This window comes from Apteryx rowi, unplaced genomic scaffold (assembly GCF_003343035.1).
Source record: "Apteryx rowi isolate R43461 unplaced genomic scaffold, aptRow1 scaffold_572, whole genome shotgun sequence".
Taxonomy (NCBI): Eukaryota; Metazoa; Chordata; class Aves; order Apterygiformes; family Apterygidae; genus Apteryx; species Apteryx rowi.
In genome coordinates this window covers 513,582-539,688 of record NW_020450841.1, presented here as the reverse complement: position 1 = coordinate 539,688, position 26,107 = coordinate 513,582, and the positions used below count along the sequence as shown (strand labels likewise).

General features: G+C 42.2%; 1 protein-coding gene across 3 annotated transcripts in view; it reads right to left on the bottom strand.

The window, feature by feature from the left end:
* Window positions 1-4,156: 4,156 nt before the first annotated feature.
* Window positions 4,157-26,107, bottom strand: part of NUP93 (nucleoporin 93) — an 84,227-nt gene continuing 62,276 nt past the window's right edge. For all 3 annotated transcript variants that reach the window (XM_026082337.1, XM_026082339.1, XM_026082338.1), the window contains 15 exons: window positions 25,663-25,802; window positions 23,763-23,895; window positions 21,552-21,709; window positions 19,552-19,717; window positions 18,697-18,790; window positions 17,428-17,619; window positions 17,059-17,185; window positions 16,872-16,944; window positions 16,477-16,521; window positions 14,657-14,773; window positions 13,964-14,082; window positions 11,766-11,883; window positions 11,301-11,384; window positions 9,434-9,562; window positions 4,157-4,390 (listed from right to left, as the gene is read on the bottom strand). In XM_026082337.1, coding sequence (XP_025938122.1) covers window positions 4,280-4,390; window positions 9,434-9,562; window positions 11,301-11,384; window positions 11,766-11,883; window positions 13,964-14,082; window positions 14,657-14,773; window positions 16,477-16,521; window positions 16,872-16,944; window positions 17,059-17,185; window positions 17,428-17,619; window positions 18,697-18,790; window positions 19,552-19,717; window positions 21,552-21,709; window positions 23,763-23,895; window positions 25,663-25,802 — 1,806 coding nt within the window. In that variant the 3' untranslated portion in view covers window positions 4,157-4,279. The remainder of the gene's footprint in view (window positions 4,391-9,433; window positions 9,563-11,300; window positions 11,385-11,765; window positions 11,884-13,963; window positions 14,083-14,656; window positions 14,774-16,476; window positions 16,522-16,871; window positions 16,945-17,058; window positions 17,186-17,427; window positions 17,620-18,696; window positions 18,791-19,551; window positions 19,718-21,551; window positions 21,710-23,762; window positions 23,896-25,662; window positions 25,803-26,107) is intronic.

Sequence of the window (26,107 nt, the reverse complement as noted above, 5' to 3'; positions counted from 1 at the left end):
GACAAAGAAACTCATGGCTTTTACTAGTAGCCCAAGGTTAACCTCTCGGCAAAGATTAAACCTTTTTCCTACTGGCCAGGTAGCATGGGCCAGAAATTCGCCATGAGTATTTTTATACTTACTGGTAAAAGATCCTTCATTGGCCACCCCACACAAACAGAGCTGAATGCTGCAATTCCCCTGTAAATCCAGAACACATCAACAGAGAAGTCACTTGTCAAAGAACTTCCAGACTGCCAAACTTGAAGATTCTTGATACCAATACCAAGGTACTCATGGATTTTTCACTACAGATGAGCTATGCAAACCACAGAAAACAGACCTGGATACTCAACATGTCTGCTGCATTTGTAAACTCGCTGAACGTCACACGCTTTCAAAGAAAAGCACCTTCTTACTCTTTCTTCAGGTCTTCTCTAGCAACGGAAGCGTGAGCTGCATTTCTCTCAAACGTGTGAGCCACCCCTAAGCTGCCGCCTCACTTTCTAGCCTGCGAATCTTCATTGCCGAGGATGAGTCCTGGAGTAGGAAAGAGCACAGCTGAATTTTCTGATCCTAGAAAATCCTTTATCTGCAGTCTCAATCTGTACTTTTTTGTTGTATAAAGGGGCAGAACTCCTGAGTTCAGGGGAATTTTGTCAGTTTATACTAGGAATAAATTCAGTTCTCAGACGACCGCCCACGGTTCTACTGTGAACTGTGCCTGGCAAAGTATAAATGTTCAATCTGCTCAGATCTTGCTGTGCAGGATCAAGATTTTTTATTTGACCTATACAGGCTTGTGAAAGGAAACCAAAGTCCTTTGTGCGCAAGGAGTGTTCCCAACATCTTGGGCCTTGATGTTTACACAAAGGGTGCACAACTATGTCCTCATCAGGATACCTAAGCAATGGCTGGTAATTAACTACCACCAAAATTGCTCCTTTGCAAGAATCATGAGACGGATAAGCAGCAGCTCAAACAGCCTTTATACCCCTGAGTGGAGTCAGCAGGGTTGAGAGAGGACTGTGCCCAGCACTGTGGTAAAATCCACGCTCAGCAGTGCAGTCTCCTGCTCCTCTGTGACACAGATTACACTAGCTTAGAAAAGAAAGTGAGAAAATGCTGCTGTAAATAACTGTACGTGAAAACTGAGGTAATGCTCTTGAAAGCACTACACCATGGAAGGGAGCACTACTCCCTTTCATAAGGGAGTCTCTAGCATCAGTACCTCTGACCAGGCTACTCCAAACACATAGCTTATGCATTTAATGACATCCCAAACCACCTTTCCAGAAGGTCCCACTCAGAAAACCAAGAGGGAGCCTGCACATTAGGAATGCCAGAGCACCAAGGTATCAAGGGTTACGTACTTCACTCCAACAGCAGAACGTCTACCAGTCGGAAAACCGAGGGAGCAGGACCAGGTTGTTCTTTCCAAAAGAATAAACATATAAAACACTGGAAGCTTGGAATGGGAGAAAACAGTGACCTCTGGAAAACCACTGGGTTGCCTTACTCAGTGAAGCACCGGTATGTGCATCAGCATCTACCTCAGTGCAGCAAAGCCCTTAAAGCTGTGCAGGGAAGAGCCAGGTTTGCTGAATCCAGGTTTAGACGCAGAGCTGGAGCCTGCCACTCTTGAAAATACAGGAGGACTGATGTGCTGTTAATATTCATCACCTGCACAGATGTAAGAAGAAATCAGAGAGGCATCAACAGGAAATAATTCCAGCTCTCCATGGCAGCCTTCTGGCATACCCACAACCTCTCACACATCCTGTCTGAAACAGGGTTGGGCCTTAACTTTCCAAAGTTAGTTCCAGGGCCTTGGATGCCTGATATTTACTTCTTCTGTCAATGCAATGCAGTTGGATCTTGGCTTTCAGAACGAAGTATGACACAGCTCCATTTCTGGTTAGCTCAGAAGGGACCCAAAGGCTGGAGTCAATCACGGAGTGCAAAGGGAGCAAACTGCATACGTCTGTCAGTTGTCTCTTTCGGTAACACTTGTGATGACTGAAAAGCACCCGAAAGTTTCTGCTACAGCCATCCTCAAAAGGCAGGCAGGAAAGGATAACGTGCTGTTTTTAAAACCTCCCTAAGTCCAAAATCTGAAATTAGAAACACGCCAGCGAGGCAACCCCATAGCTCAACTGAGCAGAGATAGGTGACGAACAGGCAAACAAGGTCCCACAGATGGCAGCAGTCAGAGCCCAGCCCCAAAGGCCTCCTGTCCCACTGCCAAGGTGGAGCAGGGAGAGGGCAGCACCAAGGGGAAAGTGGCCTTCACCCTTGCGGAATAAACCCTGTTGCTCAGGTCAGAGGTTGTCTCAGGGCAGGCGCAGACTCGCTGGTCTCTCTGTAGGTGGGCTGGTTTGATGCTAAGATTAATTAGGGGCACGTGCTGAGTGCCAGCAAGAAAAGAAGAGCAGCCGGCTTTACCCTGCAGGACTGTACGTGGGACAGGCTGGTCCAGCGAGGATTTTCTGCAAGCTTCAGAAAAAAGCGAGGCCCTGCTCTGCCACTTGCTTTCCACTCACCTGGTCTCTAGTGGAGCAGATGAATTTGGGAACCGAAATAACATACCAAGAAACATTCGCACACAAATATGCCAGAAATGTTAATGACAGCAATAAAGCTTTCCACACGAACCAGCTGACTTTGTCAGGCAACCCAACCCACCGTCCCTCCCAGCAACTCTTGGGTGACTCACCAAATCCCCCTTACTGGTGGGGCGTTGTTTAGGTCTTCTCTCGTCTTCCCTTCTGCTATCAGGAGAAAGGACACACTGCAGGACATGCTCCCGAGCCTACCAGGCTGACAGCGCTCCCCGAGAGGTGCCCGTCTCCAGCTGAAACAATCTTGAACATGTCATAGGACCACTTGCCACTGCAATGCTCCAGATGTGCCCATGGATTTCGTGGGATGAACACGATTCTTAGCTGTGTTGCTAAGAACTCCAGCAGCTGGTTTGCTAACACCATAGGACATGTTTTTGGGGTAGCTTGGCAAGCCATCCCTTGGGTTCCTGTCCAGCAAAGAAAAGCTGAGAAAGTCTGTGCTATAACATTTTTGGGTAGAAAAAGTAATTAGAAAAATGTGATCAAGTCAAATAGCTTAACATGGCTGTTAGTGGGGGATTAAATATCCCTCAGTGCTGGTTACAGTTACACACACACTACAAAATGGAGAGCAATTCTCTCCCCCAATAGCTATTAACATACAAAAGTTGAAATCAGCCCCCACATTTTTGCTGGCTACTCTGTATCCCGAACCACAAATATTCTCATATCCCAGCAATACAAATGGGGCAAGTGCAAGGCAGCAGCCGGGCAGAAGGCTGCGTGTGCGTGCCTGGAGCAATAAGGGAAGTAACGTTCTTCCCATTTCAGTTCAAAGATCAGCTGCTACATACCAGTACGGGAATGCAGGGAAAGCTTCTGGCATCACACGCTCCCTGGGCTTTCCTGTTGATTCAACTGGAGCCCAAAACATTTAAAGCTATGCGTAGGAACCACTTTTTAAGGGTTTCCCACCAAACCAACAGTAATATCCATCTCTGCCCAAGGAATCCACACTTCAGCTCTTTGGTCAGCTTCCCCGCTTCTCCTAGGGAGCTCCATATGGGACTATTTGGAATTTGTCTGGCTAAAACCCCATGTGTTGATTACCAAATCTCTCCTACTGATATATAACTGTTCCCAGTCTCCGCCGCTTCTGCAAAAGCCTCAGTGGAGCTTCTGGATTTGCACAGAACCGTAAATCTGAGACACCAGCCTGACATTTTAAAACTCTAAGTGTAAATGAGACTCCTCTGTAGCACGCAGTTCATCTGCGCCACATAAACACATTCCTCCGCACAAGACAACATTATAGACTGGCACCAGCGTGTCACACGCGTGATGCATCACAGACAGATTTTCAACATTCAATGCGCCTTCAAAAATAACAACAACAAAAAATTTCCAAGCAGTATAGCGAGCAAGCACTAAATCAAAATTCTTCCTTTGCATTTCCTCTTCTGTTATAAAATTGTGTTTACCTCCCTCATCTTTCTCTGCATGGCCCATTAACTTGTTAAGAATGATTTTCTAACTATAACCAATTTAAAATAAAATGAATTAAAACATAACCCCCCCAAAAAACAGTGAAAATAAAAATGTCAAAAAACAAATAGAAATCAAAGAAATTTATTTCCATCAACAAAAATACAGAATACAAAATGATACTGGTCCCACCCTCTTGATGTACTAAAGTCAGGCACGGGTTGCTGCAACCCTAAGCAAAAGCCTCTCTGCTAATTCATAAGGACCTCCATTTGCACCAGTCTTGCGTTCGTGTCTCCGGATGTTCTGTAAGGGATCATTCCAGCAAATGTTATCAGTGCCCGAGCTTGAGATCGAAGTTGCTAAAAAAACATAAAAATAAAATACTGTTACTTTAGTATCTCAAAAACTCAATTAAAGTGGGTTAGGCAGGTGTTAAACACCTCCGTTTTCAAACAAGCAAACATAATATTTGTTTCTCAAAGCTGCTCTGGATAATAACATATCTCTACATTTGGAAGGAAATCCAATTATTTCCTTTTACAACTGTTTAAAGCTAAGTCATCCATTTGCTTAAAAAAATCCCATTTATCTAAAATTACCCTGGAAAAAACACTTTCAACAGACTAGAGCATTGCTGTACTGTAAGAGCCACCTGGCAATTCCTGCGTGAAATGGGCTTTTCCATGGCAGCAAGATTCTTTCCCATCTCACAAAATATAAAAGTGACCCTGCCGAAATGCTGCGCTAAGACACTTAAAGCACAAGCACTAAAAATACAACCCAGGGTGCCACATGCACCTTACGGTCTCCAGCACCTTAACATACCGGCGTCTTTAAACGCTCTCGACTCCGTAACGCAAGGAAGGTGAGCGTACCAGGTACATTAAGAGACCTTTGACTAAAGTAATCAAAAATCCCGTTTATCCACCAAGAAAGCTGTTTACGTCTGAAGGAATTCAGGAAAACCCTTTTTCATTTGTTAAAACATCTAGTAAATTAAAAACCAGTCTGATAACTGGTGGAGTTCAGGAAAGCCCGGATCTGTATGGCAGACACTGCGGACCAAGGCTTTTGTTTGCTTACAGTGTTTTCTTCCTAAACACAAAGCATCTCTAAATTACTATACTGGAAGATCCTGCTATTCGGATCATGCTTTAATCCGGTGACTGCAGGGAAAGCCGAAGCAGCTTTATCGCGGGCATACGGATGGTGAATGCGGCAGCAGGGATTTACAAGCGACCGAAGCCCCTCTCCTGGCTGGGAACAGCACCAAACACCAGCTCAGGCGCTACTGCTCCACCTGGGCAAAAAGCCTTCCACTTCACGCCGGGGCTGGGAAATAAGTTTTACGTAATGCGGGGATCACAGCCATTTACTTTCACGTTTCCACTCTCTTGGCCAAAGGAAAGCTACGCCTGTGTGCAGAGGCGAGCTCCTGCCTCGCGCTTGTGCTCCGGAGCGGCTGCGGAGGGAGGGATGTGCCTGGGGAAGACGCTGCCAGGAGGAGCCGGAGCTGCGAGCGGCGCCTGCCGCGGAGGCGTTCCCGCCTGCGAGAGGGCGGCCGCGGCGTTTCAGGAGGCAACGCGGCACACCGGGCGCTCTCTTAAGTAAGAGGCAAAACTGAGACCGACCCAGGTGTTAAACGCTCCCAGCACAATCTACGCAGCGGGAAGTTACCACCTAGCGAACACCGCGGTACGGGCTACCAGGCAAGGTGGCCTAAAAACGACTCTTTCAGTTCCCGTCACAGTCAACACTTCTCTTTTACCCTGCTCCCGACTCTGTTACGCAGAGAAGTCGCCTAATTATGTTTAGCCTGCTGTGTTTCACTGGGGGTCGGAATCGGTGGCAGATGAGTCAAGCCTGTAAAGTGGTTTGATCCTATGGGATGAAACCATCAAGAGGCAAAAACCCTATTACTGTGACTAAAACAGGTGTAGGAGGAGTGCGAGTTACTGTTCCCTTTACGTCTTCACTAGCGATGATACTGGAGCCGGGCCATTTTTACAAAACAAAACAACACAACATGATTGCAAGCAGCAACCCTTCAAGGAGAAAGAAGAGAGGCTCGCCGAGGCTAAGAGCAGCCGGGAGGTCTATTGCCTGCAATTACCTCATGAACATCCAGAACAGAAAACTTTCACTTGTGATTTAAAATAAGACCACAAATAATAAAAAAAAAGAAGGAATCCCATTCCTTTCATGACCTATTTTTGCTGCCAAGATGACGCCCTGGGGCTGCTCCACAGAGGTGGCCACCCCAGATCCGGGTGGGCAGCATACGATGCTGCTGTCATGCCGTCGTGACATCTGGGTCACGGCTGCCACTGGAGCCAGGTTTTCAGGAATTGCAGCCCGGCTCGCTGGAATCTCTGCCTGAAATCTGACAAAATGGATCAGGCCAAGTGGGACAGGATTTTGGTCCCTCACCCCCAAAGCCAATTAATGTATAGATATTAAAAAAAAAAAAAAGACCCAAAGCTTAGGTAATTTCATTTTGAAATAAACAAAATACATTAAAAAAAAAAAAAAGAAAAGCTCAGACTCCCAGCCTGATCATTTCTAAATAAAGCACCTTTCATCTCTGGAGTGGAATAGGAAACATTTTAGCAGAAGTGGGAAGATTAAGAGAACAGTATTGGGTCCATGGGGTTCTTGAAGCATTTCTTCTCCATCCTCCCCTTGCTATTGGGTCCGTGCTGCTCCTGTGAAATGCCCTCTACTCCCTACCCATTACAATAGGAAACCGCTTAAGGCAGAGAGCAACCAGCGCTTGGCACCAAAGGGCAAATTCAAAGGCCATATATGTTCCTTCTCTGGGGACTCTGCTCCCTGCTTGGCAGAACCAACCTCAGCCTGTTGAACATGCTCCTACCGCAGGGTCCTGCTTTTGAATCCTTCTGATGAACAGACAGGTTTGAATCTATCTGCTCAGAGGAGCTAGAGGAAACCCAGAGATTTCAGAGACCTGTTCAAGGAAAGGCCATTTTGTGCGTGCACTGACTGCTGGCCAACGCGCTCAGACTGTTACAGCTTCTGGAAAATCCACACTATTAGTGATTTTCCCAAAATTTCCTTCCCTGTGGTGCATTTTTCGCCCAAAAAAAGTTCAGAGGAAAAATTATTGCCAAATGCAGCCTGCAGAAGCTTGTATCTGCTGTTTCTGTTCAGGTGAATGAGGAAGATTTTGCTGAAGGAATGTCCCTCTCTTCTCATTCGAAATGCCCTGATTTTCTCCTCGCATCTAAAACAACCCCAAAGCGTTTCCCAGACTGGGAAACTGGAGCAATCTAGATTCCCTGCTCACATTGTTCGGGGAGATTCTGTAGGGGAAGAAAAAAGGGGAACATGTCATAAAGTTCTTCTTACTCGATCTTCCATGCTTCCAGGCCTGACACCTTCCTGCGCACACAGATCTTAAAGGGAGCTGCAGGCCTATAGCTTTTTTCTCTTTAGCTAATCCTACACCAGAAGACTTGTGCTGCCTTCTGACATTATAATCACACTACTCTTCTCTCATCACGCTCCTGACTACAGGGACAACAGGCACGTGTCCTCTCTGCTGGGGATGCACAGCTTTTATTGCACAGCCATGACTCAGAAACCCAGTGACTTTCAACGCCACTGACAAACCCTATTACTATGAGATCCCACCACCAAGACCAGAAACTCGATTAGCAGAACCTCTGGCCTGAAAAAGAGAACTTTATAGGGTGTTTAGCAAAGCAGACCATCAGCTGCTTCTCCAACAGCAACGGCACAGGAACGCAGAGCACAGTCACTAAAGCGAGCATGCTGGTAACAGGCACACGGTTGATACTGTGCAATGCTACGGTGGTTTCCTTCTACACACAACCCTGCCAGCAAGGCTGCCGACCCTATCACCGATCAGCCCAGCAATCTTCGCTAGGCCACGCTCATGCTGTTCACACTGTGATGACGCCTGACAGGATTACACCCTTACGGAGACGGGAAAAGCTGCTACGTAAGGCACAGCACGCAAATAACACAGCAGAGAGAAAAAGCTCCCTTGAAAAGCACGGAGCTGAGGCTGTTCGCTCCGTGCTCTCCTCGTGAACATACAGAGCAGGTAACAGACTGCATTATCCTGCGGCTTCTTCCCCGTGCAACAGAGTCTAAGGTGGGGAGAAGCCTCAGCAGTGCGCGCCCTTCTCCAGCTTTGCCAGTCTAGAGTGCAAGTACCGCTGCAAGGCAGAGGTCTATAGCTTACACGCAGACCGTACGCCAAAGACTGTATCATTACTTTAGCATCTGTATCATTACTTTAGCAGACTGTATCATTACTTTTATCATTCTTCTCTTAATGTAATTTAGAAATTCTACTGAGGTTTTTGCCAATATTAAAATTTACTTATCAAAGACGCTGTAACACATGACTCAAGCCTGGAATTAAGCTGGCTGTAGCCCAAGTTGTTTTTCATTCTCAAAAGAAGTTGATATTTATTTCCTAATCTGTAAGACAGAATGAATGCTATGGCCTTGATTCTAGAGTGCCTGTGGCAGCTTTACCTTAATAAGAACAACAAAACCGAACTGGAAGACAGTGAAGCTGAGAACTCTTCCACTCAACACAGCGCATTGATAGGTGAGTGCCCATAAATCCCACAGTGCAATTCAAGTGGTGCTATTGAGAAATCCCCCATTCTGCGGCTCTGCTGAAGGTGTGGGTCCCCATGAGTGGCACAGGGAAATGCTTCATCACCAGGGCTAGCACTTAAGTCAAATCCACCTTCGTTGGCCACTGAAACCAGGCAGCCAGATCAAGCATCGGAGCACCGGAGAGCTGCCCACTCTGCTGCGGAGACAACAGGAGGATGCTGACAAATTGCTGCACCCGCTCACCAACTGAATGTACCTGAATGCCTTAGTGTGCTGCCCAAGGACACTTTGAAAATGTCTGCCCATGTCACTACGGAAGCAAGTCACAGAGAGAAGGGAAGGAAGACCTTCCCCCCAGAAATCAGTTTTGCTTGAACAGGGCACTAACTCCAATGAAAGAGGTAGAAATCAGGCTCTTGAGAAAAGACAGGTCAATTGTCAAGGCAACATCATCAACCATCCCAGAGACACTGCGCTGTCCATATCTGCTAATTATTTAAAATCTCACCGAGCAGTAAGCTGAACACCTGTTTTCTCTTACTATGAGGTTATTTATTGTAATATATATTTTTAATTACCTGAATGCTATTTAGAACGATATTCTTTACACTAAAAAGGTAAAGTTTCAAGAGACTAGTCTCAGTACTCTACGTAACTGAAGAAGCTAGTAAGTCAGAACCAAAGGCTGTTAGAGATACACAGTTATTTGAAGCCCAATACCTTGAAACTAGAGGAGAAACAACCTAGCAAACCTTGTCAGACAGTGAAGGCCATAACCTTACCGAATCTCTGTCTTCCATTACCCGCTGGGGTCTGGCAGGAGTGGCTGGGCTTGTGCCTTTCATCCTCTTATACTGGGTGAATAAAATATTCATGGTTGCAAGCAGGACCTCAGATAAATTGTGCCTGATCTACACAAAGGAAATCAAAAAGAAAAGATATTGCAATGAAGAGCATGTTGACAGAACCATTACTATACGATATCAGAAAATCAAGCACTGACAACTATGGTTGATGTTTGCACATATAATGGTCATACAATCAAAGGTTACCTCTGCCATGACTGTACCATCTGACAAAAAATGTCATCCAGAGTTTTCGGGCAGATGTGTGTAGCGGCTGCATCTCCATTTTTGATAGCAACAGCTCAGATAAAACCCAAAGCCATTATACACACAAACACTGTCTACAAGAGAAATGCCACCTTCCAGTTAAAACATTGCAAAAGCAGTAATACACTGTCTCTTTGGTGGCAAATGAGCAGTCAGAAAACAGAACAGGTGAAAGGTTTTGTTTTCTGGCAAATAACCAAGGAAATGTAATGTTGAGGAAAGAAAGAAAGAAAAAAAAAAGATGCCATCAGCAGAATTGTTTCTAAAGAGGATAATGTTCCAAATTTTCCAGAAGCATGTCACAAACTCAATTTACGGTCTAGGGATTGCATAGCATCCCAGAAAATAACTTCTGCTTGCAGTCACTGGTGCACATTGCTCCACACAAGCAGATCAAGAGAGTCACAGCAACTCTCTGCACAGTTGCTCTCTTTAGGCTGCTAGGCATTGGCCCGCCACTCTGCAGTTCATTTCTAAGACGACAGTAACTGGTAGGATAGTTTCTTTCAACCTAGTGTGATGCACAATAACCTGGATGTGGAAGACCAGCAAAAGCAATCGTTAGTGTTAAGCCCAGGCACAGTACCAGAGAGGTGACTTCCAAAGAGCCTTTTTACTCTACCCTGATCTCGTCATTGTGTTTAGTCATATACTCCACCAACATTCAAAAATTCACACTGATGCTACCAACATCCACAATGACCCAATGAGAGGTTTTTTTCCTCTAAAACTCCACAGCTAAGAAAAGCTTCATGTGTATCAAGTACTTTTGCAAAGTAAAGGTTGCTCGCTAACCATCCTTTCACTAGTTATCATCACAGGGAATAAGGCAGGAATTTTTGGACGACCTTTATCAATACTAAAAGCCACAAAATTTACCAGCAAAGAGACAAGATCCACAGTGTCAAACTCTTAGGTCAGTGCCAGACAACAAGCTGCAAAATGTCCAACTCGGAAGAATCAATAAACTCCAAAACTCAAAGGAAAATGTCATTCATTCACAACCTTTTATCCACTAGTTCACTTTGAAATAAAAACCGACCATGTATTTAAAAATCCTCTTTGAAAGGTATTTATGTCAGGTGCAAAAATAAATCCCCGAGATACTATCAGTTTCAGAGGGCATTTACCTTCATACGCTAATGCCCAAATGCATGAGTACCTCCTATTTGGAGGGAAAGAAACTCAAGACCTAACAAATCTTGGTGACCCTTAAGAGCATGGAAGAACTAATTCAGTATAAAAGTTGAAAGTTTTCAATGTTCCAAATTCTTGAATCTAACTCAAGAAGTTCAGAAAGATTCAAACTGCTGTTTTCTTCTGCAACATAGAAACTAAGACTTCTGGACAGAGATTCTGATGCGCCAAAGAACAAGTGCTAAGGAGATAAAAATTTGCAAACCAAGAATCTATCTGCATAAATGCAAAATAATTCCATCATATTTCCCATTAATGACTCGAAATGATGAGATTACAAGGTTAAGACCCTTTTAACAAGGCAAAAGTATTTAAGAAGCTAAAAATAGGCATTACTTACTTCATCGCTGAAGTTCCTGAAGGCAGCAACTCTTTCCTCCACACAGTCTTGGCTAAGAGGTACAAGCTTTAGGCGTTCAATAATCTTCAAAAAAGAAAGCAGGAATCAGGGTAGATTATAATCAACATTCTATATACTGTATACTAATAAAGCATATTTTTGAAGTGTTACTGAAATGCTCCTGATTCCATTCATGAGAAAACCTTTCGTTGCTATTTATTGGTTTATCTTCTCACTTGGTTGAGTAGCCAGAACATTTTGTTCAAGGGCTAAAAAGTATCTCCAGAAAGATTTTCTTGATTATCAAGCAACAGGAAAGAAATGCTTTTTAAAATTCCTATAGCATTGCAGCACCTTCTAGCTCATTAAATATAACTTTTTGTTTTAAGTGATGCTACATGAAACACTTTGGGTTTTCAAGGGCATTAGGAAGCCTGCACTTCAAACAGAAGTCTTGCAACTTACATCAAAGGCCCTGTCAATGTGACCGGCATGATATTCATCAAAAAAGGTGATTAAGTCTAGCAGAAGGTAGAACGTGGAGTCAATGGATTTCTTTGCACTTATCCCCTGAGCTTTGTACCTGAAAGACATTTTTTTTAAACAATGTTATTGTGCCAAATGACAACCACTTATAAACATGCACTTGCAATTCCTGAAAGCGGAGACATCAAGCACAAGGACAGAAAGCATCTAATGAAGGACAGCTTTCATTTTTCTTAACCAAAAGGCAGAGTTTTCACTTTTTTTTTTAAATCTTTTTATTCACTTTTAATTTTCCATCAAATCCAGGGTTTGTTTCTTTTTAAATGTTTACAGTTTCCATATTCATGGGGAAAACAGTGATGGAAACTAGAGGCCTGCAAGGCAAGCGCCGCACGAGCATGTTTAACATGCTGTTCTGCAGCACACAATCCACCAGCGCAACTGCCTGCTTCGGGCAAAACATTAAGACTTAGAAATGGATTAGATGCTTCTGCGTACTCCAGTTACACTTGCTAGGAGATGAGTTGGAGAGCAGCAGGCTCTTGCTCGTCGTAGCACAAGCAGATTTGACAACTGGGTCAAGAAGAAGCTCCTTCCTCAAAGTAACAGTATAGTGAGAGTGGTCAAGCACGCTGCACACACTAGCCTTGCCGTAGCCACTGCAGAGGAGCAAGCCAGATAGCCTTTTGGCCTTTTCTGGGGGGTAGTCCCTCTGTTCCTACCAAATATCACAAGACCGCACACAGAAGGAAAGCTCGCTGCCCAGAGCTGCTCACTGCATCGCTACGATACTGTCTGCAGGACAGCAAATGAAGCACAGCCCTATATTGTGTTTAACTGGAGAGAAAACGACCCATCAGACCTGCTATGACTTTGGATTCTTTAAGGCTTGTAGCTACAAAGGGGCATTACTGAACAGTAACATTTAGCGCTGTCTCTCAAAGATCAAAGCAAGGCCAAAACAATGCCCATTACAGGCTCTGCTGAAACTTAAATTCAAGCCACAGGTTTAATTCTCCTTGATGTCTGCTACTGAATGACTCTAAGTCGATGTGGCACTAATTTTCACTCCGTTTCAACCTTCACTAAATGAAGGAAAGGCTGACTGAAGGAGTGACTGGCAAAGGCCGCTTGTCAAAAGAAGAAAGGCAAGGGCCTCTGACTGAAATCAATACATTCTTGTATTTGTCTTCCCAGTCCTGAAGTGCCTCCAAGCTTGCTTGTTTTTCTCTTTTATACACTCCCCACCAGAGCGTTAGAGGAAAAGTGGTAAGACATTTCTCACAGGTACCCAGATTTCGTTCTAATAAAATACAGAAATTGCCCACAGCAAGCACTATGACAAGATGTATCAAATGAAGATGGTTAAAAAAAAAAAAAGGTAAAAGCTCTTTTGCAATAACAGCCTTTCAGAAGAAGCTTATTCTCAGACTCAAGCTGCTAATGAATCTTGAGCAGTGACGTCTCCCAAACACACATACCCATTAATACACGGACACTGCAAATGATATACCTTTTGGTCACTTCCATTTCTATCTCTTTTTGAAACACCACAATGCTCTTTCCTAAAGCAATAGGTTGTGGAAATTAGGATCTCCATTTACACTCACCATTTATCACCCCTCAGCTTAAACGCTCCCTTTTAGGCCCTTCGGTATTTCATTAAAGTAGCAGTGAAACAAAGTTTTCAGGCAGCTAAACTCCCAACTCTGCCATTACACCTCAGAATTATTGGTTTTGTAGCTCTCTCCTAATACTACTTCTATCCAGAAGATTGTGTGCAATGAATCCACACCCTTTGTTTGCAGAATTTTGCTTTAAAAATTATCTAAAACATACAATACATTATATTTATTGCTCCTTAAGAGACTGTCTCCCACTTCGCAATTCTGCAGTTGTGTTTCCCTGATTCGCCTACAGACAAAGCTTCTTGCTTCTGCCAAATTCACCCAACCGGCAGCTGAAGATCTCCTTTCTGTTTTGAGTACTGCAAGCCACTGCAAGCAGGACAGAATAAATTCTGACCCGTTTTCTGTCCTCCTGAACACATCACTACAGATGCCATGCTCCAGCCAGCAGAAACAAAATCAAGTACTGATACCCACGAACTGACAGTTCAAAGTACAGAGCCTTTAACTGGTTCAGGCGAGGTCCACGCTAACCAGCCCATGCCTTACCTCTCAGCAATGGAATGGGCCATGTTCTTCAGCCGCTCCTTGTTGGACTGGGGAGTGCCAATCTGGGGAACGACGGGACTGAGGAGTTTGTTCATCAGTTCCAAAACTTTGTCTGGATTCTGTTGATATTAAGGTTGCAGACAAATAAAAGGAAAATGACGGGACCTGGCATTTTAAACTCATTGGCAAAGCAAAAAAAGGCCTTATCCAGTGGTGCCCAGTGCAACCTGAGAGATGCTTCCCTTCCACAGACAGTCAAGACTGAGCATGATAGCTAGAGTAAGTGACATAATGCTGCTGGCTCATGTGGAAAAAAAAAAATCATATAGCTTTCAGTTTTCCCCTAAAACACTGGTTACTGGCTTATCCCCTTTTATTTCAACCAGCACACTTTGCGTAAATAATTTCACTGGCCAGGATAACATGGGGCAGTTGCTTCAAAAGATCATACTGATCAACAGTCCAGGCTGTCTTAAATCAGAATGGACTGGACAGCCACCCTTCCCGACTTCATCACTGAAACCCTTCCACACGCAGCCAACGGCTCTGCTCCAAGAACTGCAAAATAACCTACTGGAATAAAGGCAATTCAATCTCTGAGATTAAATTTCACTTCCTTATCACAGACAGTATGTTTGAAAGTATGACGGTGAGCCAGGGGTATATTTATGGCAGTACATAAAAGATACTTACCTTTGCAAGGTCATAGAGTTTTGCAGCTTCTTCAAACAATCCTTTATTTTCTGCTGCAGAAGCCACTTTGTTAATAATAGGTTTTGTGTCACTAGTAAACTTGTCTATCACTCCAGGCTAAAGAGATGAGACAAATATGAAAGGAGAGAGAAGGGGAAAAAAAAAAAAGAAAAGAGAGATCAGAATGCTTAAAAATTCCTGAATATTCTTGTCAAGGCAATGAATATTTTACATGTTGGATTATGATTAGAATGGCCCATACATTTCCATGGGAACACGCAAAAGGGCCATGTTAAAAATAGAAAGAGCTCTTGTGAGAGACACTATCTCCAAATGGGAGTCAGCACTGAGACATCTGCTGTTTCTAATTCATTCAAAATGACCCAGATAACAGGTCAAATTCTAAATTATTTTAATTTGCTGATGACACATTACAGTGGAGAAGAAGAAAACACAAAAGATTTCAGCAGATAACATGCCAGGGCCTCCAGGGATGCTGTTTGTGTATATTGGCTTGACACGTTGCAAATGAAATCTTATGCTGACAAAAGAAAGTGCTACAAGAATTTTAAAAGAAACAAACGTAAGTACAAAATAAAAGGCAGAAAAAAGTCAAGGAAATCTGGAAAGGATCTTACTGTAGTTGAGGATGTAAAAGATAGTATCACCTAGAACAACCTTTTTTTTTTTTTTTTTTTTTTCCCCAAATAAAGACAGCAATTGCTGAATTCTGGTTTCATACCAGAGAAGCACAAGAGCACAACTGCATTTAGAAGAAATTGAGTAAGTCAGGAAAACAGGATTCATCTCTAATGGCATAACTTAAAAGCCATCTCTTTAAATACATCTTACAAAACTGCAAAATGAAAAATAATTGGTAAAGATTACTGAGGTACCCTGTTTTCATGTGTGCAATCTCATTGCTTTTAAACTGACAAAAGAAAAACATCCAAAAGGAAATCCTGCCAGAAATCACAATGTTTTTTATGACAGTGGCAATGATTACAGCATGAGGCATAATCTTAAAATTAAGACCTGAACGATTCTGGAGTTTGCTTTATGCATAAAGCAAAAGTTGTCTCAGTGAACAAAAAAACTTCACCAGTTATGCAAAATTTTATACATCTACATGCCCTCTCCTCTTCCTAGGTGAAATTTTAAGGCTTCCCCTATCTTCTGACTATGTCAGCTTACATTTTAGTTTTAGAATATCACTTTTACAGCAGACACAAAATTCATCACTAAAATAAAAACGGCTGATCTTTGATCCAATACTAATCCTCATTTGTATGGAGAGGACACCTCACGTGTGGCTGTGCCTTCAGTCTGTTAGCCCTTGCTCCCTTAATTACAAGGATTTTTAATGGGCTGCAATACATTTCTCCTCTGAAGTGCATGAGGATATATGTCATATAGATAATTTTCATACACACACACAAATATATAAAAAAAGTTAACACCAGAACAATCTCACACACATTTATAGGCAAGGCATTCTTACTAATTTTTACTATATTCAGTTTCCTACTCTAGAGATGAAATTCTGACCTCACTAAAATTACCTGCTGCCCTTTCTTTCTTTAGTTATATCCTCTTTCTACAGGGACACAGTTTGCTCTGCACTTCCTGACCTGCTTTCTTATAGGACAAGTCATAGATTATTCTGTAAAATCTGATGCTTGAAGAACCAATATGTATTCAAAAAAGGTAATAATTTGGCTAATGAAAAATGAGGAAAAGCTAGATAACCTCAAGACTACTTCGGAAATCAAGTGTGGTTTGTACTTTCTATATGAAATATATACAAATTATCAACTCACCTTTCTACTGCCATCGTTTTCCAGCTTTCCAAGAATCATATCAAACTATATACACACAGACGTAAAGCAGGAAAAAAAGGGGGGAAAAAAAGAGAGAGATGAATTTTATGTATTTCATAACATACTTAGTAACTGTGAAGATGCAGCCATGGGTGTATTACAAACAGGGATCTACGTCAAAATTATTACTGCATATAAATAATGCCCCCAAAAGACCCAATTAAATATCCTAAGTACATGGCCAATGTGAGAACTGGAATCTTCCTTCATCTAGGTATGTGATTGAAGCACGATGAAGAATGAGAGCAAAGAAATGCTTAAGGCTGTCTGGCCTAAGGAAGATTTCGATGGAAATTTCAATTTAGGTAAGGAAGGCAGAAAATGGCCATACATACCTCTCTGCTTTCAATTACTAGTTCACTAACACAACGCAAGAACATATTTTCTCCCTGGCTGTCCTTCTCATTCCTACAAAAGAAAAGGGAGGAGGAAGGTACCGTTTCTCAAACTGAAGACTTCCCAAACTGAAGGATAATTAAGCAATATAACTGGGAGGAAATTTAGACACATCTTGGCTCCTACCTGAGAAAGTAAAAATACTGCAGAGCTTCCCTTGGATCCGTTGATTCAAATTTACGGGTGTAAAGCATCAAAAGCCGTGCAAAATTAAGACGCCTGATGCCAGGAGGGTCACCAGCCTCATGGCTTACTGCAATGTCAGAAACAACACCATCAAAGTACCTAATGCCAGGAAATGTTGCTCTGATCTTCATCTCAGATTAATCACAGCAATGATCCAGAGCTCTAATGCAACTAAAACAATTAACCTTTAGCAGACTATACTGATAAACATTGCTTGTTTGATCAGTTACATAGGCCTGCAGTGTCTACAGGGTATTAAAAGGCCTCAGAAGACATTCCCTTATTGTAAAGTAAATGTGCAGGACTTACATAGCTGTGCACTCTGCCCAGAAGATTTCAGGAGCAATTTTAACTCAAACATGACCAAAGCAACATGAACAGCATGACAACGCAAGTGCTCTATCCGAAAGAGAAAAGCGATTGCAGCTTCAAATTGTGCTGTCAAGAACAGTACTTGGAAGTAGAGGAAAGGCTGCTGATTCACTGCAAAATGGGATTCACCTGAAAAAACACATACACAGAGCAAGTGAGGATGGTTTTGCAATCAGAGACAGTGGACAATTCTTGTCACAATGCATCATTATCATTTATTCAGTGTCGACAGAAATAAACACACTCGACAAAACTGAATACCTAATCACACAGCAGTGGCTGATCTGTAATTGTTTCATCGCAAATATATCATGAAAGGCCACAGGATAAAGATGCATTCAGGAAGCGTCAGTGAATAAACAGTTACTCGAAGGAGTTCCTTCTTTCCAGACAATGAACCACCAACTCTGAGAGACTGCAACAGATTCTCTGAAGACCACAACTTTTTGTCTTCATTTACACTTACCAAGTCATCCAAAAAACTTCATAAACCCGGACTTCCTAACACAGTGACACCAATGGTAGCTTATTATATCCCTCTTTCACTCAATTTTTATCTGCCTGTGAGTGATGCTGCATGCTAGAAGGCTGCAGAGTCTGTATGTCTTGGATAGTCCGAGTGACCTAATCAATTTTGACTGATCAGAAGATGAAGATGGGAAAAGGTACTCTCTTAGGCATAGATGTTCCTACAGCTTTCCAAAGTGGAAGGGACTATGATTTATGTGAAAAAGGCCAGTTTGGGTCCCCAGCAAATTACTTGAAATGGAAATTTATGAGAAACAACGAAAACCGATGCACATGGAGAAAAACCTTGGAAAGCCATGCCTACATTAGGGAATGATTGCTTTTCTGTGCTGTACTCCAACTGTGTGAAGTTTTGCTAAAAGAGCTTAGCCTATATATGGTGAGAGAAAACAATCCATAATTTAGAATGGATAGAGTACAAATAATAGCAGTGTTCTTCACAGACAGATGTTCGTTCTCCGGACTGCTGAGCGCACAGACAGGATTTGCTCACCATACCTTACTAAAGTCTGCCATTACTCTAGGGAAGCAGGCTGGTCACGAACACTCTAAAGATGCCTGTCACTAAAGAAGAGCTTTAGGGTTTATGTGGAGTCCAGCGTTTGTGTAATAACAATCGGAAAATGCCCTAAGTAGAAAAACAGAACCCCAGTAACATATCTCTTTGTGGTTTCTTACCATAGTCCTCCAGCAGCTGCTTCTGGAACTGAGATAACGTTAATCGGTCCTGCGGAGAACTCGTGCCATTGTCCTCAAAGCACACTTGGTTCAGCTAGGATCACGTCCAAAAAAAGAAGCACAGATATTTCAACTTCATCTTGCATGAGGGATGCATTCAGAAGATATGCATTCCATGTGAAGCCCTTGCTAGGATTTGACCAACTGACTACACACTACTACTAGTCGCAACATCAGGTCCACCTATTGCTGGGCAGCAAAGATCTCTAACATGGTAACACCAGAAATCCATGCAGATACAACCCAAGAGTCCTTTTGCAACTGTGCACACCAAACTCCACTGTTGGGACTCAGAATACCCACTACACAATAATCAAAATTAAGGTTTTTTGCAGTTTTAACAAATCTATGGATAATCACCAGTATCTATTCTTATGCCCCACCAAAACTGTGAGAACTTTATGTGCTGGTGACACTGACACTGTCTTTCTCTGTCAACTTTCACATCAACATTTCAATCATAATCCACCCAGAATTGAAAATTGACACAGGATCCTCACTTTAGTAAGCTGTGTTAGAACAGCTGGCAGAACAGCTGGCAAAGACTGATGTTTAATGAGGAACTTGACACTTTTCCACAAAAGAGAAGACCACACTATCCCCAAATTAACACCTGATAGTACCAAGGGTGACAGGCTAGTCCTAGGACTCAGGTTCTCAAGCTCTCCACTATCTGAAAGGCCTCAGATCACACACATTATATTGATGGAAAACACTTTGGATTAGGGAGGTTAGCAGAGCAGTGCAGAGATTACCACTTAGTCCTATTTAAAAAAAAATAATAAAAGCACTTACTTTTAGCCAAAGATAATCTTCTGTTTTATCAGCAACTTCACTCTGGTTATCTGTAATGTCACAACGGCCGATAATACAATAAACAGCCCTTTTGTATGGGTCAGTATTATTCCTCAAAGCTCGTCTATAATGGAGACGTAGTTTATTTTCTGTGGCAGGGGATAATCTAAGGAAAAAAAATCAAAGTGATAAGTAATTCATGGAAAAAATGTGAACCCAAACTCTCCCTGTATGAGGAAACCTGGATACAAACCAATGCAAATAGGTGCATATTCACAGCAAAAGCATCATGAAAGTAAATACTGGAAGATATTTCTTCCACTTGCAAAACTAAAAACATTCATACTACCTGAAAAGACACATTTCATGTGTATTTGGTTTTGCACATGTTAATATAAATATGGTTATAATTATGGGGGAACGTCTTCAAATGGCACCATTGCAGGAAAAATCAGAAGACAGTCATTTTAAGAGTGCATTAATATTGCAGTAGATGAGCTATTTGTGTTGGATTCTGTGCAATTTCATCATTTCAGAAAAATACAGCTCATAAAGTCTTTGGAACAATTTGGGCTAGTAAATACTACTCAAGTGAGCAGGTCATTGTACCACAAAGTCCTTTATGAGAAACACTGTTTCATCTTTATCATTAAATACTGTCATTATGCTCTTTAGCATTCTATTTCTTCTATTCGCTTGGAGAGAATTTTACAGAATCGAATCAATAAAGTGTTCTCCTAGACTAAGATGTTGTTTGTCAACTCTGCAGCCAGAGTACATTTTTATAGCTGTAATAAAAACAAAATAAATCAATTAGACTGTATAGCATTAAAGTGTTTGTAATGGAAACAATGACAGTGCCTTCACTAAGGTTTCTGGAACAATCATAATATAATGAGCACTGCTAGGTGTTCTCTACAAGCCAGGTTAATTTTTAGAATGACGACATGGTCTGCACCACTTGGTACTTTTTTTTTTGAAATTTTCACTGTTATTTTTTGAGGCCTGCAAACATACCTGTTCTTGCTCACGTTTTCACACCTGAGCAGCCCCACTGCACTCAGCGTACTGCAGGACTAAGGACTTCCCTCATATGAATAAGGCTGAACTGGGATATTACCATAGGCTGAATTGGGATATTACAGGTTTACGTCCCGGCACTTATCCGGGTCCTCTGATTTCCTCCCATTTCAGGCAGCATCTTAGAACAGTGTCATTCTTGTGAATGGAGCACAGCTACAGGCCTTTCAGGCATGCTGACATGTTGCAAATGTCTGAATTTGCACATCTTTAGGGCATTATCATTCCTCACCTAAAATGCAATGGCTGAGGGTGTGTTTATTGAAGTTCTTTGCAAATGCAAAGCTAAACAAGACAGCTTAAAATGCCACAGCAGAGTTCAGAGCATGCCTTAGGATGCACTAACTCAATTGCTTGCAAGCACATAAGCAGTGCACATAATCCTCTGTCAAGCGATGGACAGCAAATGCTGGAGCATGAGAATAAGCACAAGAAAGATCTGAGATGAAATGCCTCTAAAGGCCTGTAACAAACACTACTTGCTTCTATTGGGTGGCATTCTTATGAAAACAGGCATGGTAAAGTGTGCCTCAAAGGACAATCTACTAAAATAAAAAACAAGTGGGAAATAAAAAGACATAGGATTTATGACAGCATACTAAATCTCATCTGTCATATGCAGTATCGTATCATTACACATAAAGCAGCTCCAATGGTAAAAAAGCAAAGCTACACCATTGTATTATTTTTGAAATGTGAAATTGTGCATATTTTCAAACTACTCTGTCAAGATTTCTAGACTTCAAAGCCATAAATTAAAATATGCAAACTTCTTACATGTAATTTAAGTAATACAAACACCAGGCAGCCGTTACCACCAGAAGGAACTTGAGCCCTTTATATTTATACCAAGCCACTGCCTGTTTCACTACTTCACAGCAGTTTCTGTCCTTCAAAGATCTTCCCTCATTCCCAATTACCTTTTATCTTTACTGTGCATGTATTCCTGGAACCAGGTTTTAAACTCTCCCAGCTGGTGCTGTGCTCGCTTCACCACATGCATGGCTGCAGTCAAATCTCCGCAGCGCATGCAGTAGTAAATCAGTGCCCAAACAGGGTGGCCTTCCACCTCACCATCCTGAAAGATGAACACAAAGAAAAAAAATACATATATTTTTAAGCAGCATATTTGACTTATTTTTCTTTATACATATCAACTGCCTAGTTCATTATTTCTGTCCTTACACCTATACACTGATTTTGGTGAAAATTCTGCTTGCATTACAGAAGTCAGAGTCCTGGCAGTACTGGAGCAAACAGATTTGGGTTATTATTTTAGCTCAGTCACTGAAGGAGATGGACATACCTGGAGACCAGGGGCAGAAGTCAGGAGGTTTAAGTCCTGTGAAAGCTGTGCACATCCTTGCAGCAAAGGATGCGACTCCCTTTTGATTTCAGTTCTGGGAGAGATTTGGCAACGCCAGAACTAGCATATATATATCCTCCCCTCCCAGGAGTTTTCACTGTCCGCTTCAAAAGGAAGGAACACTTACAACATTTATCCATCCACTTTACACAGGTTTTATTATTTATTGAGTGCCAAGTGTTGAGCTCAGCTGCTTGACTTCGTGCCGTCCGCAGCCTGTACGAGGCTCCACGCACCCTCCCGGGGAAGCGGCTAACCTCCCAGCTGACTGCAGTCTCCTACTGACCCATTCCGAGTGCAGACGGGCACTCTCCTCTTTGGGAGGGGAAAAGGCTGACAGGAGGTAAGTCCAAACACAGAAAAAGACCAAACAAAAGCCCCCAAACAAATCCCAGTGTCGACAGCACGCAAAAGCAGATATACCGGCCACGCTTGGTTTGTATGAACAAAGCCAAACCTTTCAGATATTCCCCTCCAAAATGGAGTTACTGTCTTGACTCATCCCTCCGCTTTTTGCGGATGGTGCAAACAAACCCACTGCAGTACCAGGCTACTGATAAGTCTTACGGGGACGACTCTGCTGAGGTATTTTAGACTGCTGCATTTGGGAGATGAAACGAGGCTGCAGGCCTCCTTTTGCCTATTTGCGGCAACCAAGAGGGAAATGTCTCAGGCTTACTACATCAAAAGAAGGTAACTTTGTATAAGAAGAATGCTTTCCAGTTATGCCAGACATTCAAGGTGCCATTTAAAAGGCAAACTCAGAGCTTTCCAGCTACAAGAGAAAATTCTATTTGCAACAGCTGAGCTGGGAGATTTAACAGGCTTCAACGGGCTTTGGCTGTGACCGCTGAGGTATTAAAAATGTCCGTACTGAAACAGAAAGACACCAAACTAATCACAGACCTCAGCAGGTAAGCAAGGCAACAAAACTCAGCTATTTGGTTTCCAATATTACATATTTACTATTGTTTCATTTAATTTTTGATTTTTTCAACCCAAATTGCCTGTAAGCCCTGGTAATTTTGCAGGTGCACAGCTAGGACCTGCTACTATGGACAGATGAACAGGATTTTATTCAGACTCCTAAATAGAAAGGTTTTGGCTACAATTCAGATTAATTCATTAGATATTTAACCATTAACAACTGGTGTCAGTATCTTACAATGGGTGCTAAAAAAAAAGAAAAAAAGAAAAAAAGAAAAAAGAAAAAANAAAAAAGAAAAAAGAAAAAAGAAAAAAGAAAAAAGAAAAAAGAAAAAAGAAAAAAGAAAAAAAGAAAAAAAGAAAAAAAGAAAAAAAGAAAAAAAGAAAAAAAGAAAAAAAGAAAAAAAGAAAAAAAGAAAAAAGAAGAAAAGAAAAAAGAAGAAAAGAAAAAAGAAGAAAAGAAAAAAAGAAGAAAAGAAAAAAAGAAAAAAAGTGATAACATGGACTATTAAATCTCAATATGTTTTTGCTGTTTTGAACTATCTTAACATATTTTAACACTTTAATACCTCTTTAAAAATGATCAGAAGAGACTATAATTTCTAGAACTACTGACCACCACCATACTTCTGGGACTAGCTCTGAATTCAGTCAAAGGGATTTTGTCTACTACCTTCCATTTTACTAAAAAAAAAATTCTGGAGAAGAAATAAGAACCCACTGCCTAAAACAATTTAAACAACACAAAGCCACTGGAAGCTTGTCTATTTTCCTGGCTGTACTGGAGCAAACAGATTTGTTATTATTTTAGCTCGGTCACTGAAGGAGATGGACATACCTGGAGACCAGGGACGGGTGCAGGGAGTTTGATGTTCAAGAAACTGCGGACTAGTTGGTAGGTCCCAGGAACTCCACCCAGCTGAGCCTGGTGCAAGTTTCCAAACACCGTCACAAAGGTGTAATTCTTGTAACTGAAAGAAACCACGTGAACAGGCTAAAATATACTTGCTGCAAAAAACATCCATTGCCTTCCAGATTCAGTGGAATCAGCAATCTTTAAGCAAATTACTCAGATGTTGAAACATTATCATGGCAACAAAATTAGCCAAAGAGTTATGTTGCTTTAGGAAGATACTGATATTTGGAAACCTTGTGAGAAACCACACTTTGAAGTCTGTGGTGCACTAGTGCAGGTTCTTCTCATTGGGCTCTTAGTAATACGTTCAGCTCAACTATGCAACTGCCACAAATCCTTTCCATCCTACTGCATTAACTCTCAGTGCTGTTACAAAAGAACATTTAAATACTACACATGCATTTGCCTCTCCTCTCCCCTCCACTACAGACAAACATAAACCTTAGAGCCATGGACTTATCACAGGGAAATTGCAGACATAAAGAGAATTTAGAGAAAAACAAACTGGTAAAGGCAGCTTTGAGAACACCTTCTAAAAGAACCTGTGAAAGCCATTTATCATGGCAGGTCAATATAACAACTATTCATGTTTAGAGGCAGCAGTCTCAAAAGTTAGTACACTGTAGCAATACTTCTATAGCAGCAGGAATAGATTAGCTGAGGTCCTGTTTTTCTCTGCAGCACATCATGGACTAGCGCATATATACTACTTCCTACTTTCCTTCCTAGCTACAGACCACCAGGCTACAAGACCGTGAAAAGCTATGCCAAACCTTGGCAAGCATCAGTGTATCTTGATAACAACTGACTTTACAGACGAGTTAAGCACATGCTCCTCGGGGCTTAAAATCACTAACACCTGCTCCAAAGCAACTGCTGCAAGAACAGCTGTGGGCAGTGCTAGATTTCAACAACCATTAGGGGCAAAGAGGAAGCTGTGCCAGGAGATGAAAACATCTCCTCCCAGGGTACTGTACCAAAGTGCAGCACCTCCAGTGCTCAGATGACAGACCAGTATCTGCGACAAACACCTACTCGCTATGCTGTGTCTCTTGTTTGCTTTCCACTGTTGAACTATCCTGCTAGCATGGTGTCGGCAGCTATTAGATAAGAGACACTGCGATATCGAGGTCTGTGAGCACGTGTGCAGTGAATAGGTAACACTGCCATCCAGAGGATTCAGCTTTGGGCTTCCTCTCTACAGCCATTCTGTCAGCTCCATGGCCTGCAACTGTGCAAATATCTTCTCTGTCAAGGAGCTTAGGCCCCTGTGATATTTGCTGAGACAGAAAGCAGGCCACTTTTCCACAGTCTGGAAATGATTTGTAGATGTTTCAATTCCAGTCCCTTGAAATTTTACATACACCTTTCAGTGTAGAAATTGCATGATCAGACTGACTCATTGCAGCAGATTTCTCCACAGTGCTATCCTCACTTCCACCCTGCACTAGCTCCAGGTGATCGGCAGGAGAAAGGAAGCACTGAAAAAGGAGAATATTTTTGTGGAGGGGATATAAATCTCTTTCCACAAGTGAAAAATCTTATCACTATGACAGATACAAAATCTTTAAGAGCAACATGGAAGGAAGAATAAAAGGTCTTTGTGTCTTCTAAAGGATTTCCCAGTGGACTCAAAGCCTTTTTAACTAGAACAGTTCTATCCTCCAAGGGACTCCTCTAAGTCCCACAGAACAAAAAAGACAGGCAGACATTCCTGAAAGCAGCACTATGTAGTTGACTTAGTGATGTGCTTGTCAGTATTACAAAGTCATTCTGGCTTGTTGTTAAGGAACCATCAAACCATCCATAGTATTCTCCTTACCTTTGTTCCAGGTAGTGCAGAGCCTGCCTCACGAACTCCATACGCACCTCCATGTTGGTCCGGACTTTCAAGGCATCGCTAGCAGGAACCAGGGTAACGTCGGTCATTTGTTTCACCATGGCCCACATCTCAGAGATGTTCTATAAACGAGCCGTTGCACACAACAATGATTAGCACAGAGATGAGCAAGGAACCGTTTTGAGCTATACAGTATTTTTATGCTGGAAAAAAAGCACAGAAGCATGGGAACAATTTCAGTCAGGTTAGATTTGTAATGGAGACACTGAAAGCAACCATGAAGGTAAGCCACTTCTGCCCAGCAGAATTCAGAGTCTACAGGATTCTCTGCATTCTTCTTGTATAAGGAGAAGATGGCTATAAAGATTTTACCTGCAACTGTCATGCAGGATTGACAATGGTTTCCAAAACTAGGCTGGGTATTTGA